A 20,967-nucleotide genomic window follows, 5' to 3' on the forward strand; every position below is an offset into this window, starting at 1 on the left:
GCACGGGTTAGATAGAGAGTAAAGCTCCCTCTACACTGTCCCATCAAACTCTCCCAGGGGCAGGTACAGCACGGGTTAGATACAGAGTAAAGCTCCCTCTACACTGTCCCATCAAACTCTCCCAGGGCAGGTATAGCACGGGTTAGATACAGAGTAAAGCTCCCTCTACACTGTCCCATCAAACACTCCCAGGACAGGTACAGCACGAGTTAGATACAGAGTAAAGCTCCCTCTACACTGTCCCATCAAACTCTCCCAGGGCAGGTACAGCACGGGTTAGAAACAGAGTAAAGCTCCCTCTACACTGTCCCATCAAACTCTCCCAGGGGCAGGTACAGCACGGGTTAGATACAGAGTAAAGCTCCCTCTACACTGTCCCATCAAACTCTCCCAGGGCAGGTACAGCACGGGTTAGATACAGAGTAATGCTCCCTCTACACTGTCCCATCAAACACTCTCAGGGCAGGTACAGGGTTACATACAGAGTAAAGCTCCCTCTACATTGTTCCATCAAACACTCCCAGGGCAGGTACAGCACGGGTTAGATACAGAGTAATGCTCCCTCTACACTGTCCCATCAAACACTCCCAGGGCAGGTACAGGGTTAGATACAGAGTAAAGCTCCCTCTACACTGTCCCATCAAACTCTCCCAGGGCAGGTACAGCACGGGTTAGGTACAGAGTAAAGCTCCCTCTACACTGTCCCATCAAACACTCCCAGGGCAGGTCCAGCATGGGTTAGATACAGAGTAAAGCTCCCTCTACACTGTCCCATCAAACACTCCCAGGACAGGTACAGCACGAGTTAGATACAGAGTAAAGCACCCTTTACACTGTCCCATCAAACACTCCCAGGGCAGGTACAGGGTTAGATACAGAGTAAAGCTCCCTCTACACTGTCCCATCAAACTCTCCCAGGGCAGGTACAGCACGGGTTGGATACAGAGTAAAGCTCCCTCTACACTGTCCCATCAAACACTCCCAGGGCAGGTACAGCACGAGTTAGATACAGAGTAAAGCACCCTTTACACTGTCCCATCAAACACTCCCAGGGCAGGTACAGCACGGGTTAGATACAGAGTAAAGCTCCCTCTACACTGTCCCATCAAACACTCCCAGGACAGGTACAGCACGGGTTAGATACAGAGTAAAGCTCCCTCTACACTGTCCCATCAAACACTCCCAGGACAGGTACAGCACGGGTTAGATACAGAGTAAAGCTCCCTCTACACTGTCCCATCAAGCGCCCCAAGTAAAGTAGAGCTTGGATAAACATTCAGCCCCATCTCGGAGCTCCTAATCCAGGAGCTCCCAGTCCAGATTCGGCCTTTACTGAATTTCTTGGGGCCTAGGCCAGTCTTCCTTGTCTGGATGATTGATGAACCAGCTAAAAGCCTCATTGCTGTCCACATACATTTCTCGGAGAGGGACCAACAGCACTTTCGAATCAGTTGTTGGGTCGGAGCCAACGTTATCTCATCCGTGATACAAAACCCCATCATGGCCCTTTGAGAATTTCTGTTCAATTTTTTAAAAATCTGGAAATAAAAAGCTGGTACAGTACCCATCACTTAAAATGTCCATGTTTATGACTGAGAGTTTATAACTGTCAGGAAAGACTGAACTGATTGGGCCTCTTTTCTCTAGAAAAGAGAAGACTGAGAGGTGACCTGATAGAGGTCTTTAAAATTATGAAGGGGTTTCATAGGGTGGATACACCCTATCACCATATCCTTCTATTCCTTTCTCCCTCATGTGTTTATCCAGCTTCCCCTTAAATCCATCTACACTATTCACCTCAACCACTCCTTGTGGGAGCGAGTTCCACATTCTCACCACTCTCTGGGTAAAGAAGTTTCTCCTGAATTCCCTATTGGATTTATTAGTGACTATCTTATATTTATGACCCCGAGTTCTGGTCTCCCCCACAAGTGGAAACATCTTCTCTACGTCTACCCTATCGAACCCTTTCATAATCTTAAAGACCTCTATCAGGTCACCCCTCAGTCTTCTCTTTTCTAGTGAAAAGAGCCCCAGCCTGTTCAGCCTTTCCTGATAGTTATGACCTCTCAGTTCTGGTATCATCCTTGTAAATCCTTTTTGCACCCTCTACAATGCCTCTATATCTTTTTTTTAATAATATGGAGACCAGAACTGTGCACAATTATCCAAGTGTGGTCTAACTAAGGTATATGGAGACCAACTCGCCAAGGCTTCTTCGACAGCACCTCCCAAACCCGCGACCTCTACCACCTAGAAGGACAAGAGCAGCAGGTACATGGAAACAACACCACCTGCACGTTCCCCTCCAAGTCACACACCATCCCGACTTGGAAATATATCGCCGTTCCTTCATCGTCGCTGGGTCAAAATCCTGGAACTCCCTTCCTAACAGCACTGTGGGAGAACCGTCACCACACGGACTGCAGCGGTTCAAGAAGGCGGCTCACCACCACCTTCTCAAGGGGCAATTAGGGATGGGCAATAAATGCCGGCCTCGCCAGCGACGCTCACATCCCGTGAACGAATTTTAAAAAAATTGTTCACAGTGCTCCAAGTGTGGTCTAACCAAGGTTCTATACAAGTTTAACATAACTTCTCCGCTTTTCAATTCTATCCCTCTAGAAATGAACCCCAGTGCTTGGTTTGCTTTTTTTTTTAATGGCCTTATTAACCTGCGTCGCCACTTTTAATGATTTGTGTATCTGTACCCCCAGATCCCTCTGCTCTGCCCCATTTAGAGTCTTATTATCCAAGCTGTATGTGGCCTCCTTATTCTTCCTACCAAAATGCACCACCTCACACTTATCTCTGTTGAAATTAATTTGCCAATTACACGCCCATTCTGTAAGGTAGCTTGTCGCAGAGGTGAGAGGGCTACCGACTGACCGACGGCTGACACATATCAGTTGGACGAGATTTGGAGAGGGGCTGATTCCCCCTGATCGTGATTTTTTTTTTGTTGTCGTCCCTGTCCACGGGGCCTTCTTGTTTTCATTGTAATCGTTACTCTTGCTCGCGCTGCTTTGTGCAACTCACTGAGAACAAGGCGTTGCTCTTTGGACGTTGAGTTAATTTGGATCTTGCACAGTCACAGGGGAGAGCCAAGTGTTATTCTGAGCCTGTTTGGAAACTCCAAGACTGCAAGCAGCAGCCCCAGATTGGCAAGAAACTTCTGCAAAATGTTTACCCAACAACGCTATATTTGAATGATGGATTTGTGCGTCACCTTAGGTCCCTGGAACAGCTAGCCCTGAAATCACTCCTCTCAGCTGTCAAGACTATAAATGAAGACATCCTCTCTCAATTTACAACACCGCCTAAAACAGTGTGAGAAAATATTGAGTTTGCACTGTCGAGAGAGAGACTCGGGAACTCAGCCCAGAAATAATGTGAAAAACCTGCCAATGCTTCCGGTGACCAAGATGAAGATATCTCCATGCGACAGGTCAACGAAGAACCAGGAGGAGGCCATTCGGCCCATCGTGCCTGTGCCGGCTCTTTGAAAGAGTGATTCAATTAGTCCCACTCCCCACCCCCTGCTCTTTCCCCCGTAGCCCTGCAAATTTTTTTACCGTTTCAAGTATTTATCCAATTCCCCTTTTGAAAGTTATTATTGAATCTGCTTCCGCTGCCTGCCAGATCATAACAACTCGTGTGTGTTTAAAGCCAATTTTTTAAACACAGTGCGGCCTGTGGATGGTCGAGAAGTGCACACGCACAAAAAACAAAATACTTGCATTAACGTTCGCGCCTTCAGAGAACTTCACACAGCGAATTAAAAAGAAATTGCATTTCTACAGCGCCTTTCACCACCTCAGGACGTCCCAAAGCGCTTTTCGGCCAACGAGGTGCGGTCGCTGTTGTAACGTAGGAAACGCAACAGCCAATTTGCGCACAGCAAGATCCCACAAACAATAACGTGATAACGACCAGTCTATTTTAGTGATATTTATCGAGGGATAAATATCGGCCCCAGGACACCGGGGAGAACTCCCCCCTGCTCTTCTTCGAAATAGCGGCTGTGGGATCTTTCACGTCCCACCTGAGAGGGGCAGACGGGGGGGCCTCGATTTAACGTCTCATCCGAAAGACGGCACCTCCGACAGTGCAGCGCTCCCTCAGTACTGGGCAGTGGGAGTGTCGGCCTGGATTATGGGCTCATGTCTCTGGAGGGGGACTTGAACCCACGACCTTCTGACTCAGAGTGCCGAGGTCATGGAAGGCGCTATGTAAATGCAAGTCTTTTCCTTTCCATCCAGAGTCGATGTGAGAACTCTGCCCCACCCTCCTGTTTAGTCCCTTATTGTCGCAAAAGTAGAACTGAATTTCTTCAGAACACAAAGTCCGAGACCAAAATCTGAGGGAGAGACACGAAAATAAGACAACGATGAAAATGTATTTCTCGGAGTTAAACATCTCGGAGTTAATCATTTGGAACACATGTGGGAAGCTGAAATGGAGGAATGCGGTATCATTTGCCAGTCGAACCCCAGGTTATTGTTTCATGTTCCTTGTGGTTACGTGAAAAATGAAACAATTCAGGCAATTTTTAAAAAAAAAATATTAATTTTGGAAAAAACCCCAAAAAGGCCAGATTTGAAAATATGGGAAACTAAAGCGACATATTTGACTCAAATTTATACAGACTATAAATAAAAGGGTGTAACCCGAGGCCTGGAGACGAGACTTGTACTGGTTCAGTGGGTAATACTCACCTCTGAGTCAGAAGGTCGTGGGTTCGAGCCCCTACTCCAGAGACTTGAGTCCATCATCCAGGTCGACATTTCCAGTGCCAGTATAGAGAGAGTGCTGCACAGTTGGAGGTGCCGTTTTTCAGATGAGATGTTAAACCGAGGGCCCTGTCTGACCTTGCAGGTGGACATAAAAGATCCCATTACACCGTTTCGAAGGGGAGCAGGGGGAGTTCATTGTGTTGGGGATAATATACTGGCATGGATCGAGGGATTGGCTATCTGACAGAATACAAAGAGTCAGGATAAAAGGGTCATTTTCAAAATGGCAATCTGTAACTAGTGGGGTGCCGCAGGGCTCAGTGCTGGGGCCTCAACTATTTACAATATATATCAATGACTTGGATGAAGGAACAGAGTGTCTTGTGGCCAAATTTGCTGATGATACAAAGATAGGTGGAAAAGCAAGTTGCGATGAGGACACAAAGTGTCTGCAAAGGGATATTGACAGGTTAAGCGAATGGGCAAAAATTTGGCAGATGGAATATAATGTGGGAAAATGTGAAGTCATCCACTTTGGGAGGAAAAATAAAAAAGCAAAATATTATTTGAATGGAGAAATACCACAAAATGCTGCGGTACAGAGGGATCTGGGCGTCCTCGTACATGAAACACAAAAAAGTCAACATACGGGTGCAGCAGGTAATCCGGAAGGCAAACGGAATATTGGCCTTTATTTCTAGGGGGATGGAGTATAAAAGCAGGGAAGTCATGCTACAACTGTACAGGGTGCTGGTGAGACCACACCTGGAGTACTGCGTACAGTTCTGGTGCCCTTATTTAAGGAAAGACATACTTGCATTGGAGGCAGTTCAGAGATGGTTCACTAGGTTGATTCCGGGTATGGAAGGGTTGTTTTATGAGGAAAGATTGAACAGGTTGGGTCTATACTCATTGGAGTTTAGAAGAATGAGAGGAGATCTTATTGAAACATACAAGATTCTGAGGGGACTCGATAGGGTAGATGCTGAGGGGATGTTACCCCTCATGGGGGAATCTAAAACTAGGGGGCATAGTCTCAGAATAAGGGGTCGCCCGTTTAAGATGGAAATGAGGAGGAATTTCGTCTCCCAGAGGGTCGTGAATCTTTGGAATTCTTTACCCCAAAAAGCTGTGGAGGCCGAGTCATTGAATACATTCAAGGCTGAGTTAGACAAATTTTTGATCAGCGAGGGAGTCAAAGGATATGGGGAAAGGGCGGGAAAGTGGAGTTGAGGTAAAAATCAGATCAGCCATGATCTCATTAAATGGCGGAGCAGGCTCGAGGGGCCGAATGGCCTGCTCCTATCTCTTATGGTCTTATGTTGACAAAAGCAAGATCAGCAAACGTTTCTTGGTGTGAGACGTCCAGCAATTTTTATTACCTCACTATCACAGTGACAACAACCTGCATTTATATCGCGCCTTTAACGTAGTAAAACGTCCCAAGGTGCTTCACAGGAGCGATTATCAAACAAAATTTGACACCGAGCCCCATAAGGAGATATTAGGGCAGGTGACCAAAAGCTTGGTCAAAGGTAGGTTTTAAGGAGCGTCTTAAAGGAGGAGAGAGAGGCGGAGAGGTTTAGGGAGGGAATTCCAGAGCTTAGGGCCCAGGCAGCTGAAGGCACAGTCGCCAACGGTGGAGCGATGGAAATCGGGGAGGCACAAGAGGCCAGAGTTTGAGGAGTGCAATCGTGGCAGGTAAGTTCCATTCAGTCTGCAATTGAAGTCACGATAAATGCAATTTTCTATTGTCCTTTTAATCAGAAAAAAACCCAGCTACCTGGGAGGTTCACAGAGTTTCTGATTGCAAGCTCCATAAAAAGGAGCGCCCATAAACTCTGTAAATAATCGTGGATTATCACCTAGCCTGGCCGCATCTTTCATTTAAACAAAGAATTAAATTTCGTTGTTCGTTTTCTTGAGCTTTAGCAACAATCCAAATACTGATTCTCTCCGATATTCCTCGAGATTCCCGAGGGGGTTTCAATTTTCACTGTTGGTTTTCTCCGGATTTTTTTGAACACGCACAGGAAAGAAAAAGCTTTGGTCTTTGAATCGTCAACAAAAACCGGCTTTAATGATGCTCAGAGATCAGAAATTGGAGCCACCTTCTCCCATCAGACGCACAAAAAACTTTAACTTGTTCAAAAACTGCCCACAGCTTTAACTCAACGGAAATAAAACATCATCAAAACGCTCACCTGCCGCAGTTTAAGGACATAAAACGATGCCGAAGAGTTTTGCTTTCCAAGAAGGGGCCAAGATGAACGCCAATTCCAATCTAATGGCGGCCACAATGATGGGAACAAGCAGCGGTTTGCAATCAAAGTACTGGGAAATAGCCTGGGTCGGAGGAGGGTATTTGCGGAGGATCTCGAGCCCAGTTTTGCTCTCCCTGGGTCTCTCCTGCTCTCTTCCCCAATCCCCCGCCCCTCCTCCTCCTCCTCTTCCCATCGCCCTCCATTTTAAGATGATGAAAGGATTTGATAGGGTAGATGGAGAGAAACTATTTCCTCTGGTGGGGGGAGTCCAGAACAAGGGGGCAGAACCTTAAAATTAGAGCCAGGCCGTTCAGGGGCGATGTCGGGAAGCACTTCTTCACACAAAGGGGAGTGGGAATCTGGAACTCTCTCCCCCAAAAAGCTGTTGAGGCTGGGGGTCAATTGAAAATTTCAAAGCCGAGATTGATAGATTTTTGTTGGGTGAGGGGATTAAGGGTTAAGGAGCCAAGGCGTGTAGATGGAGTTGAGATACAGGTCAGCCTTGGTCTAGTTGAATGGCGGTACAGGTTCGAGGGGCTGAATGGTCTTCTCCCATGTTCCACACTGACTGTTTCTCTCCTTTCTCTTGCTCGCTCAGCCCCCTAACCCCCTGTTTGCAATTAACTCGGTGACTACCGAGCATCCAGAGCAGGATCGGGGCTGCTCGAGCAGCGAGCGGAGAGATCTGAGCCACGGGGAAATGGGGTCGTTTTATCAGCGATGTCCTATAGTGGACTTTTACAACGACTGAGGACGCGAACTCACCCCCCCGGTTTAAGAAGAACTAGTTCACCTCGTGCTTTGGCCTTGTTTTCTCGATGGACCATGCCCGCTCAACTGAACGTCAGTTCAAAGGCCATGACTGGTCAACGGGGTATCGTTTGCGGTGAGAGAGGGTAAGGGATTTGCTCCCTCTCTGCCCCGTCACGAGAGGGACCCTTTAGCAAACCGGCTCATTCCTCAACATTTCGAGTGACAGCCCCGGGATCGAGAGCTTGGCTGGGCTGCAAAGCGTGAGCTGCGTTAACATAACCACAGTCCCCTCTCGGAGGCCTTCGCGTCAACACAGGACAATTCCCTTCAAACTCGCCAAGTTGCGATTTCCAAAACTATTGGATGGGTCTCAAGTCGAGTAAACAAGGCTGCTTCCCTCCCCACCCCCGGCCCCGAGCAACCCACGACATAAATACGGTCAAGTATGGAGCAGTTCTTCGGTCAACGTGACCGTCCTGGGGGGACTGAACTCAAGACGGTCAACCTCCAGAGGGAGATTCCTCAAAGCTTCACTTTGTACCAAAGCTGCAGTACATGTCCAAGTAACTTTCAAACTGATGGGGAACGGACTGCCAAGAAAACAAGGGGAAAACTGGAACAACACTTAGTGAATTGGCAATGGCCACGGATTTTGCGTTGCTTAACTGGGATCTTCTCAAGCGCCCCCGTCGAGGTGATTCAGATCGCCACCTCCGTCCTTTCCCGTCCCATCTGTGCGGCAGGTGCCGCGCGGTCAAAACAAAAGGGTGGGTTAGGACAACAGTCGGCTGTATTCCGAGAGAGCGGACGATTTCTTCACACTGTCCCAGATCCGAGCAGCATAGTGAAACCTTGGGAAGAGAGGAGAGAAAGAACTAGTGTTTTTACGGCACCTTTCACCACCTCCCAAAGCCACTTTGCCGCCAATGAAGCACTTTTTTGAAGCGCAGTCACTGTTGTGATGTAGGAAACGCAGCAGCCAATTTGCGCACAGCAAGATCCCACAAACAGCACCGAGATAACCGACCAGGTCATCTGTTTCTTTTTTTAAAAAGTGATGTTGGTTGAGGGATAAATATTGGCCCCAGGACACAGGGGAGAACTCTTCTACATTGGGGTCTCTTTCACGTCCGCCTGAGAAGGGGCAGACGGGAGCTTTGGTTTAACGTCTCGTCCGAAAGACGGCACCTCCGACAGTGCAGCGCTCCCTCAGTACGGGCGCTGGGAGCGTCGGCCTGGATTGTGGGGCTCAAGTCTCTGGAGTGGGGGCTCGAACCCACGACCTTCTGGCTCAGGGGCGAGAGAGAGTCGTTTAGGAAAAAAGTCGGGGGGGGAGAAAGGAAGAGACAGACATTAATGGCTAAACTACAAGTTGCTCGGATGGCACTGTTCTGTGGCTGCGACCATAGTTCTTACACCAGTGGATACACTCAGCGTTCAGTACCAGCAACTGATACGATTGTACCCTATTAAATTAATGGCTATTTGTTCCACATAGTTCACCAGCACCATCCAATGTGAGGGGATTTCTCCCCCCGCAGACGCTATGATTTGGTCTTTAGGCACGCTAGCGTCTGAGAAACGCAAAGACAGCTTAATGTATCAGTTCCAGCTCCTTCATCGGAACTCTGGACAGTTCTGACGACAGGCTAATCCCAGCGCTTTCCCTTTTGATTTCGCCAGGACATAAAATAACTTACCGCTGACAATTTACTACTCAAAAAGGAAAAGATTCGGGAGGGGCAGTACGTGTCTCCGTTTGCCGTCCTTTACTACAGAAGGGAACAACAGTTTCACGGCGAAAGTCCTCAGTTTTCTTGTCGCCATGGAGACCCCCCTCGAATTCGGGTCTCCTTTCCCTCGAGGCCACACTGGTGATATCATTTGCGCAGTGCGTCCCCCGGGGGGGTCCACTGCAATCGGGACGGTGGGCGGGGAGGGGAGGAGAGAGGTTTGAACCTGCTCTAAGAACAGTTCAGGAGCCTCCCAACCCTGGGAAAGATTGCGGCCGGCTGGGAATTGCTAACCCAGTGTTGGAACGAGTGAGGACAGGCAAGACAGAATATAAATAGAGAAGGCAGATCATAAATATATATATATATATATATATACATAACCTCAGTAATGGAGGTCAGCAGTCTGATCCACTTGCAGTCCATCTCGTTTCCCACTCCGAGTCACAATCTGTCTCTCACTCGCTTCTCAATCTCCCTCTCGCTCCCATTCCCTCTCCCAGTTTTCCTCTCCCACTCCTCCTTTGGTTTTCCTTCTCCCTCTGATTCCAAATTCCTTGTGTCTGTCTTCCTCTGACTCCCATTCCCTCTCTCCGTCTCCATCTTGTTCCCACTTCCAATTCCCTCCATCTTCCTCCGACTCCCATTCCCTCTCTCCGTCTCCATCTTGTTCCCACTTCCAATTCCCTCCATCTTCCTCCGACTCCCATTCCCTCTCTCCGTCTCCATCTTGTTCCCACTTCCAATTCCCTCCATCTTCCTCCGACTCCCATTCCCTCGCTCAGTTCTCCCCCTTTCTTCTCCCAGTTTTCCTCTCACTCTCATTTCCATCTCATTCCCGCTTCCGCTCCCATCTCCCTCTCACGGCCGTTCCGTTCCCGCGAGGGGGTTGCCAACTCTGGTTGGACGGATCCCTGGAGGTTTCATCACATGACCTCGTGCCCCCAGCCGCTCCGCCCCCCCCACTCTCCCGCCATTGGTCGCCCGACATGTCCATCTTCGCGTTGCCCCGCCAATCAGAAAGCGAATAGGCTCTTGGTTACCCGATTGGATGATTCGTGACTGTCAAACAGCCTTTCCCCCCAGCCCACCCCGTCCGATATTTTTATAACGAATAAACAAAAGTGTTCAAAGAAAATATTTTAAAAACACAATTTTTCTCGCGGGGTTTTGCTGGCAGCAGTGTCCTGGAGATTAATCTTTAATTCCTGGAGACTCCAGGGCAAGCCTGGAGGGTTGGCAACCCCTAGTCAGCAGAGAGTCCAGTTCTCTCACTGGCCCTGTGAAAGGTGAACAAAGAAAGATTCACCAGTGCCATTTTAGCCCAGTCCGCATCTTGCGATTTGAGTCCACGCTTCCAAATGAAGCAAGGACGCGGTACGGCCTAGCAGGAAGGGAGGCCGAACTCAAGGGTCGCCATGACAACAACAAAGCTGATGAACTAACCTTGTAGAACACAGAATCTACAGCACAGAAACAGGCCATTCGGCCCAACTGGTCCATGCCGGTGTTTATGCTCCACACGAGCCTCCTCCCTCCCTACTCCATCTCACCCAATCAGCATATCCTTCTATTCCTTTCTCCCTCATGTGTTTATCCAGCTTCCCCTTAAATCCATCTACACTATTCACCTCAACTACTCCTTGTGGGAGCGAGTTCCACATTCTCACCGCTCTCTGGGTAAAGAAGTTTCTCCTGAATTCCCGATTGGATTTATTAGTGACTATCTTATATTTATAGCCCCCTAGTTCTGGTCTCCCCCACAAGTGGAAACATCTTACAATCACTGAATCTTACGGCACAGAAGGCGGCCGTTCGGCCCGTCATGACTGTGCTGGCTCTTTGAAAGAGCTGTCCAATTTGGTCCCACACCCCTGCTTTTTCCCCATAACCCTGCAAATGAGTCCTCTTCAAGTACGTGTCTGATTGCTATTTTGAAAGTTCCGATGGAAGCTCCCACCGCCCTGTCAGGGAGTCCGTTCCAGATCAAAGCAACTCCTTGTGTTAAAAAATCTGGCGATTCCCCTCTAGTTCTTGTGCCAATTATTCTAAATTATGACCTCTGATTACCATCCCACTAGTCAAAGGAAAGTTTCTCCTTATTTACTCTATCAAAACCCTTCATGATTTTGAACACCTCGATTAAATCTCCCCGTAACCTTCTCTGCTCTAAGGAGAACAATCCCAGCTTCTCCAGTCTCTCCACATAACTGAAGTCCCTCATCCCTGGCACCATTCTGGTAAATCTCCTCTGCACCCTCTCCAAGGCCTTGACATCCTTCCTAAAGTGCGGTGCCCAGTATTGGAGACAATACTCCAGCTGAGGCCCAACCAGTGTTTTATAAACTTCTGTACGTTTACCCTAACATAAGAAATAGGAGCAGGAGTAGGCCATGCGGCCCCTCGAGCCTGCTCCGCCATTCAATCAGATCATGGCTGATCTTCGACCTCAACTCCACTTTCCCGCCCGATCCCCATATCCCTTGATTCCCCTCGAGTCCAAAAATCTATCGATCTCAGTCTTGAATATATTCAACGACTGAGCATCCACAGCCCTCTGGGGTAGAGAATTCCATAGATTCACAACCCTCTGAGTGAAGAAATTCCTCCTCATCTCAGTCTTAAATGGCCGACCCCTTATCCTGAGACTATGCCCCCTAGTTCTAGACTCTCCAGCCAGGAGGAAACAGCCTCTCAGCATCTACCCTGTCAAGCACTCTCAGAATTTAATACGTTTCAATGAGATCACCTCTCATTCTTCCAAACTCCAGAGAATATAGGTCGATTCTACTCAATCTCTCCTCTTTCATATCGCACCGATCAATCAGATTAGTTGTCGCGAGTCGAGCTTCGCTTACCAGTTTTTCTCGGTCAGGATGGTGTGAGAGAGTTGGGGCCGAGACATGGACAGAATCTGGCTTCTCAGCTTGCTGACCAGAGACTGGAAGCTGGGGTGTCCCTTGTAACCCGGGAGCAGTGAGAACAATGGCATCCCTCCGGCCCCTGGTGAATAAAGTAAACGTGAACTTTCGCAAAAAAAGAAAGAGAGAATTGCAGAACCGTCGCCACAATATTCGGAAAGGGGGATCGACGCTGACCTTTCACCTCTGGGGCCTGGATTTAATTCTAGCCCACATTGACGGGATGACGCTCTCCTGTCTGTTGGCGTTAAGTGTCCATTGTACAGTGAGTTTCAAGGGCTCTCAATCCAGGTTTGTAGTGGCTTTCAGCACATAGCAAAAAAACAGCTCATGTGGCACTGACTGACAATCGGACCCCAAGGCCACAAGATGGCTTCTGTGGGAAGTGCAACAATGCCACACTGTGGGGGGTGGGGGCGATCCTCTAGGTTGGAGGCAAAGAACATTGTTCAGGCAGTGTAGAGGGAGCTTTACTCTGTATCTAACCCCCTGTACCTGCCCTGGGAGTGTTTGATGGGACAGTGTAGAGGGAGCTTTACTCTGTATCTAACCCTGTACCTGCCCTGGGAGTGTTTGATGGGACAGTGTAGAGGGAGCTTTACTCTGTATCTAACCCCCTGTACCTGCCCTGGGAGTGTTTGATGGGACAGTGTAGAGGGAGCTTTACTCTGTATCTAACCCTGTACCTGCCCTGGGAGTGTTTGATGGGACAGTGTAGAGGGAGCTTTACTCTGTATCTAACCCTGTACCTGCCCTGGGAGTGTTTGATGGGACAGTGTAGAGGGAGCTTTACTCTGTATCTAACCCCCTGTACCTGCCCTGGGAGTGTTTGATGGGACAGTGTAGAGGGAGCTTTACTCTGTATCTAACCCGTGCTGTACCTGCTCTGGGAGTGTTTGATGGGACAGTGTAGAGGGAGCTTTACTCTGTATCTAACCCGTGCTGTACCTGCCCTGGGAGTGTTTGATGGGACAGTGTAGAGGGAGCGTTACTCTGTATCTAACCCGTGCTGTACCTGCCCTGGGAGTGTTTGATGGGACAGTGTAGAGGGAGCTTTACTCTGTATCTAACCCGTGCTGTACCTGCCCTGGGGATGTTTGATGGGACAGTGTAGAGGCAGCTTTACTCTGTATCTAACCCTGTACCTGCCCTGGGAGTGTTTGACGGGACAGTGTAGAGGGAGCTTTACTCTGTATCTAACCCGTGCTGTACCTGCCCTGGGAGTGTTTGATGGGACAGTGTAGAGGGAGCATTACTCTGTATCTAACCCGTGCTGTACCTGCCCTGGGAGTGTTTGATGGGACAGTGTAGAGGGAGCTTTACTTTGTATCTAACCTGTGCCGTACCTGCCCTGGGGGTGTTTGATAGGACAGTGTAGAGGGAGCTTTAATACATGGTGACAGTTGTGACAATCACAGGCTGTTTTTGAAGGTGGGGAGGAGATGTAGTAAGATCAGGGGCTCAGGAAGCACATTACAGTGTTCAGCACCAATGATGGAACACAGAGAGGAGCAGAAGGAGCTACATCTTTCGGATGAGACAATAAACCGAGCCCCCCGTCTGCCCCTCTCAGGTTGTTGCAAAAGATCCCACGGCCACTATTTCGAAGAAGAGCAGGGGGGAGTTCTCCCCGGTGTCCTGGGGCCAATATTGATCCCTCAACCAACTTCACTATAAAACAGGTTATCGGGTCATTATCACATTGCTGTTTGTGGGATCTTGCTGTGCGCAGGTCGGCTGCCGCGTTTCCTACATTACAACAGTGACTACACTTCAAGAGTACTTTCTTGGTTGTAAAGCGCTTTGGGACGTCCTGAGGTTGCGAAAGGCGCGATAGAAATCTTTCCTTTCACATGGGGTGATGCGATCACGCACTTAACAAAGGCGCGCGGGGGCGGGTGGGACGGAGGGAAACGGGGTGGGGACGGGGGGAGAGCTTTTATTACAAGTTGCTGTGCAAATACCAGAGCAGTTCGCAGAACCATAAAAACAGGAGCGTGAGAAAGAGGCTCTCCTCCCGTTGGACTAATCTAAAATAGGGAGCAGCAAAGCCAAGGATAACACAGCGGCCATAAAACAGCAGTGCAGCCAGGAGCAGACTGTCAACATGGGACATGTTAGTGTGGAACTAGTCACCAATAAACTCACTGGCACCTCATAGCGTGAGCAGAGTCAGCCAGACTACAATTAAGCAGAGGTCCCACAGCCAGCCTCGCCTCCTCCCCTCCGAAAACATACAAAGGATACAAAAAGCGTCAGGTTCACTGATCAAACCCGTCTGCAGGGTAATTTATTGAAATGTTAATATTTAATGGGTGCGTCGGATATATAAAAGCGGACTGGGTGGGACAGGGGTTTCTCATTGGTCTTTTGTCTCTGGGATTTAGATCAAAGTCGATCCCAAACTGACGGGATGGGAAGAAAGACTGTGCATTTATATAGCGCCTTTCACATCCTCAGGATGTCCCAAAGCGCTTCACAGCCAATGAAATACTTTTTTGAAGTGTGGTCACTGTTGTAATGCGGCAGCCGATTTATACACAGCAAGATCCCACAAACAGCAATGTGATAATGACTTACATCATCTGTTTTAGTGATGTTGGTTGAGGGATAAATATTGGCCCCAGATCACCGGGGAGAACTCCCCCCTGCTCTTTTGAAATAGCGGCCATGGCATCTTTTACATCCACTCGAGAGGGGAGACGGGGCCTCGGTTTAACGTCTCATCCGAAAGACGGCAGCTCCGACAGTGCAAAACTCCCTTGGTGCTGGAACTGGGGAGTGTCGGCCTGGGATATGGGACTCAAATTTCTGGAGTGGGGGCTCAAATCCATGACCTTCTGACTCAGAGGAGAGAGAGAGAGAGAGACAGAGAGACCCACTGAGCCACAGCTGATACTGTTGGCTGTAAGAGTCGCATGTGTAATGGGTTTGGGACAGCTTCTAGAGGACACGTGCCCACAGCACCGAGCTGCCTCTCATGCGGCACTGAATGAGCAATCTCCCTCCTTACACAGCCCAGTGTGTGGAGGAGAAAGGTGCATTGTGAGATGCTTTTCTTAAATTAGGAGTTCAGACACACTAATGGGACATTGTAGGGTAGTCAGCTCATGCTGCACCTGCCCTGGGAGTGTTTGATGGGACAGTGTAGAGGGAGCTTTACTCTGTATCTAACCCGTGCTGTGCCTGCCCTGGGAGTGTTTGACGGGACAGTGTAGAGGGAGCTTTACTCTGTATCTAAGCCGTGCTGTACCTGCCCTGGGAGTGTTTGATGGGACAGTGTAGAGGGAGCTTTACTCTGTATCTAACCCGTGCTGTACCTGCCCTGGGAGTGTTTGATGGGACAGTGTAGAGGGAGCTTTACTCTGTATCTAACCCGTGCTGTGCCGGCCCTGGGAGTGTTTGACGGGACAGTGTAGAGGGAGCTTTACTCTGTATCTAAGCCGTGCTGTACCTGCCCTGGGAGTGTTTGATGGGACAGTGTAGAGGGAGCTTTACTCTGTATCTAACCCGTGCTGTACCTGCCCTGGGAGTGTTTGATGGGACAGTGTAGAGGGAGCTTTACTCTGTATCTAACCCGTGCTGTACCTGCCCTGGGAGTGTTTGATGGCCTTTTACTTCTGTCTGTACTCGTGGGCTAGGAACTCGGAGCCAAAGATACATAGATTGGCAGGTCTCCTAGGGGTCAACAGTGAGGGGGTAACTGGACTGCAAGTGGTCCCCAGGCCTGAATTATGAGTAGTCTCCAGCAACTGAAGATTAATCTCCCGGACACTGCTGCGAACAACAACAGGGAGAAAAAAATCACTGGGAAATTTTTTACAATGGTGTATTTTGTCGCAAGGTTGGACGTCCAATGGCGGGTGAATGGAGGCAGGGCAGTTGGAGGCAGGAGGTTGTGTGCTGAAACCTCCTGGAATATGGCCAACCAGAGTTGGCAACCCTAACGATGAGTCCCACTGCCATGGCCGATTCGGTTTGACTGGCCCCGAAATGGGAACTTTACCGGCTCTTGTTAGGTTCTCCTCAGCCTCGCTCTCCATCGCAGGAAGTAGAAACAAGTTGACCTCCGACTCCAGGAAGTCACTGCTCAATCCAGGAAAGATGTTGCAGTCCAACATGGAGAGAGCACCTAGTTTACCAGAACAAAAAGAAAGGCATGTACAAGAGAAATAAGCACTACAACGTCACGTTGCAATTACACCCACTGCAAATTCTACATTTATAATGGGAACTGTCTACGTAAACGCGTCATGCTGCAATTATACCCACTGTAAATTCTACATTTATAATGGGAACTGTCTATGTAAACTCATCACGCTGCAATTACACCCATTGTAAATTCTACATTTATAATGAGAACTGTCTATGTAAACGCGTCATGCTGCAATTATACCCACTGTAAATTCTACATTTATAATGGGAGCTGCCTATGTAAACACATCACGCTGTAAACTCGTCACGCTGCAATTACACCCATTGTAAATTCTACATTTATAATGGGAACTGTCTACGTAAACGCGTCATGCTGCAATTATACCCACTGTAAATTCTACATTTATAATGGGAACTGTCTATGTAAACTCATCACGCTGCAATTACACCCATTGTAAATTCTACATTTATAATGAGAACTGTCTATGTAAACGCGTCACGCTGCAAACACATCACGCTGCAATTACACCCATTGTAAATTCTACATTTATAATGAGAACTGTCTATGTAAACGCGTCACGCTGCAAACACGTCACGCTGCAATTACACCCATTGTAAATTCTACATTTATAATGAGAATTGTCTATGTAAACGCGTCACACTGCAATTACACCCATTGTAAATTCTACATTTATAATGAGAACTGTCTATGTAAACTCATCACGCTGCAAACACGTCACGCTGCAATTACTCCCATTGTAAATTCTACATTTATAATGAGAACTGTCTATGTAAACGCGTCACGCTGCAATTACACCCATTGTAAATTCTACATTTATAATGAGAACTGTCTATGTAAACGCGTCACGCTGCAATTACACCCATTGTAAATTCTACATTTATAATGAGAACTGTCTATGTAAACGTGTCACACTATAATTACACCCTCCCACCTTTGGTGGCTGGATCCACCAGCCCAGTGAAAACAGTGCATCTGGACTGCACCGGACGTCACATTTTGTCACAGATGCAGGACGTTTTTGTTTTATTGCATCCTGAAACTTGCATGGAGTTTCTTTTCTATTCTGCAAAGTTCCCCGAGCAAACAAGTTAAATTCTGATCAAACTGAGCACGTGTTCACTTAACAACTATAGACTCGGCGGCCTTAAAGGGACGTAGCTCCACATTAGCAGCGGAATGATACTTCTGTCATCACAGCAGAGAGTATCGTCCAACTTATTGGGAGGAATACCACGGGAGACCCAGGACTCATTACTCGCTACGTAATGACCGTGTGAAGAAATACCTTTATACTTGAGGTGCGAGTGCAGCATGAGCTTATCGATGACCGTGTGCATCTTCTCGAGGTTCCGGGGGCAGAAGTCCTCACGCCTGGCTTTATTCTGCAGGAAAACTGCAGAGGGGAGAAGAGTTAATACAGGAGAGCACTGCAGAGTGGGGAAGGGGGCAGAACAAAGCTTTATCCCCTCTTCGACTGCCGTTGGCCAGCTAACGGTGCAGTGATCTCTAACCATTGCATTTATTATCTTATTTTTACCAGCGTTTTTCGGTTCAACAACAACAACTTGCATTTATATAGCGCCTTTAATGTAGTAAGGCTTCACAGGAATGTTATCAGACACCGAGCCACATAAGGAGATATTAGGACAGGCGACCAACAGTGTGGTCAAAGAGGTCGGTTTTAAGGAGCGTCTTAAAGGAGGAGAGAGAGAGGCGGAGAGGTTTAGGGAGGGAATTCCAGAGCTCGGGGCCCAGGCAGCGGAAGGCACGGCCGCCAATGGTGGAGCGATGGGAATCGGGGGGATGCGCAAGAGGCCAGAATTGGAGGAGCGCAGAGATCTCGGAGGGTTGTAGGGCTGGAGGAGGTCACAGAGATTGGGGGTGGGGGGGTGGGGGGAGAGGAGGCCATGGAGGGATTTGAAAAGAAGGATGAGAATTTTAAAATCGAGGCGTTCCCGGACCGGGAGCCAATGTAGGTCAGCGAGCACAGGGGGTGATGGGTGAACGGGACTTGGTGCGAGTTAGGATACGGGGGCAGCAGAAACATAGAAAATAGGGGCAGGAGTAGGCCATTCGGCCCTTCGAGCCTGCTCCGCCATTCAATATGATCATGGCTGTTCCTCTATCTCAATACCATATTCCCGCTCTCTCCCCATACCCCTTGATGCCTTTTGTGTCTAGAAATCTATCCAGCTCCTTCTTAAATATATTCAGTGACTTGGCCTCCACAGCCTTCTGTGGTAGAGAATTCCACAGGTTCACCACCCTCTGAGTGAAGAAATTTCTCCTCATCTCAGTCCTAAATGTCCTGCCCCGTATCCTGAGACTGTGACCCCTCGTTCTGGACCCCCCAGCCAGGGGACACACCCTCCCTGCATCCAGTCTGTCTCGCCCTGTCAGAATTTTATACATTTCAATGAGATCCTCTCTCATTCTTATAAAGTCGAGTGAATACAGGCCGAGTCGACCCAATCTCTCCTCATACGACAGTCCTGCCATCCCAGGGATCAGTCTGGTGAACCTTCGCTGCACTCCCTCAAGTATATCCTTTCTTAGGTAAGGAGACCAAAACTGCACACAGCACTCCAGGTGCGGTCTCACCAAGGCCCTGTATAACTGCAGTAAGACATCCTTGCTCCTGTACTCAAATCCTCTTGCAATGAAGGCCAACATACCATTTGCCTTCCTGACTGCTTGCTGCACCTGCACGTTTGCAGAATTTTAGATGAGCGGAAGGTGGGAGGCCGGCCAGGAGAGCAGAAATTCCATGTGTGGTTTAGATAGATGGAAACCAGATGGTTGCACTAAAGCCTGATCATATTGAATCCGTTGTTCACTGACTAACCGCTGTTTCATCATCGCAACCCCAGCGTACAACTCGAGGAGCAACTGGGTGTTTTCTCAACATTTCAACTCCAACTCAAAACTCTGAATCTCCTCACCTCCCTCAATCTCTCCTTCCTGCACTTCGTTAAATCCCAAGTTTGACGTCAATAAACCGCTACGGTATTTACTTTTTCGAAAATAAGGAAGTTTTGTGTTTCTTGAGCTGAGGGAAATCAATGATGGGAAACAACACTTCTCCATTTCAGAGGCACAATCAAGCACTTCCAGACAGGTTATAAATTGGTTAAGACTGTTTTACACTCTATACTACCTCATAAAACACTCCCGGGGCAGGTACAGGGTTAGATACAGAGTAAAGTTCCCTCTACACTGTCCCATCAAACACTCCCAGGGCAGGCACAGGGGGTTAGATACAGAGTAAAGCTCCCTCTACACTGTCCCATCAAACTCTCCCAGGGCAGGTACAGCACGAGTTAGATACAGAGTAAAGCTCCCTCTACACTGTCCCATCAAACACTCCCGGGGCAGGTACAGCACGGGTTAGATACAGAGTAAAGCTCCCTCTACACTGTCCCATCAAACACTCCCAGGGCAGGTACAGGGGGTTAGATACAGAGTAAAGCTCCCTCTACACTGTCCCATCAAACACTCCCGGGGCAGGTACAGCATGGGTTAGATACAGAATAAAGTTCCCTCTGCATTGTCCCGTCAAACACTCCCAGGGCAGATACAGCACGGGTTAGATACAGAGTAAAGCTCCCTCTACACTGTCCCATCAAACATTCCCAGGGCAGGTACAGGGGGTTAGATACAGAGTAAAGCTCCCTCTACACTGTCCCATCAAACACTCCCGGGGCAGGTACAGCATGGGTTAGATACAGAGTAAAGCTCCCTCTACACTGTCCCATCAAACACTCCCAGGGCAGGTACAGCACGGGTTAGATACAGAGTAAAGCTCCCTCTACACTGTCCCATCAAACATTCCCAGGGCAGGTACAGGGTTAGATACAGAGTAAAGCTCCCTCTACACTGTCCCGTCAAACACTCCCAGGGCAGATACAGCACGGGTTAGATACAGAGTGAAGCTCCCTCTACACTGTCCCATCAAACACTCCCAGGGCAGGTACAGGGTTAGATACAGAGTAAAGCTCCCTCTACACTGTCCCATCAAACATTCCCAGGGCAGGTACAGGGGGTTAGATACAGAGTAAAGCTCCCTCTACACTGTCCCATCAAACACTCCCGGGGCAGGTACAGCATGGGTTAGATACAGAGTAAAGCTCCCTCTACACTGTCCCATCAAACATTCCCAGGGCAGGTACAGGGGGTTAGATACAGAGTAAAGCTCCCTCTACACTGTCCCATCAAACACTCCCGGGGCAGGTACAGCATGGGTTAGATACAGAGTAAAGCTCCCTCTACACTGTCCCATCAAACACTCCCTGGGCAGGTACAGCACGGGTTAGATACAGAATAAAGTTCCCTCTGCACTGTCCCGTCAAACACTCCCAGGGCAGATACAGCACGGGTTAGATA

At 48.6% G+C, this 20,967-nt stretch overlaps 1 protein-coding gene across 4 annotated transcripts in view; it reads right to left on the bottom strand.

Moving 5' to 3' along the window:
- Window positions 1-6,475: 6,475 nt before the first annotated feature.
- smg9 (SMG9 nonsense mediated mRNA decay factor) overlaps window positions 6,476-20,967 on the bottom strand; it is a 38,539-nt gene continuing 24,047 nt past the window's right edge. For all 4 annotated transcript variants that reach the window (XM_067975326.1, XM_067975325.1, XM_067975328.1 and 1 more), the window contains exons 11-14: window positions 17,870-17,977; window positions 16,414-16,539; window positions 12,345-12,489; window positions 6,476-8,604 (exon numbers count right to left, since the gene is read on the bottom strand). In XM_067975326.1, coding sequence (XP_067831427.1) covers window positions 8,526-8,604; window positions 12,345-12,489; window positions 16,414-16,539; window positions 17,870-17,977 — 458 coding nt within the window. In that variant the 3' untranslated portion in view covers window positions 6,476-8,525. The remainder of the gene's footprint in view (window positions 8,605-12,344; window positions 12,490-16,413; window positions 16,540-17,869; window positions 17,978-20,967) is intronic.

This window comes from Heptranchias perlo, chromosome 42 (assembly GCF_035084215.1).
Source record: "Heptranchias perlo isolate sHepPer1 chromosome 42, sHepPer1.hap1, whole genome shotgun sequence".
In the NCBI taxonomy this organism is placed as follows: domain Eukaryota; kingdom Metazoa; phylum Chordata; class Chondrichthyes; order Hexanchiformes; family Hexanchidae; genus Heptranchias; species Heptranchias perlo.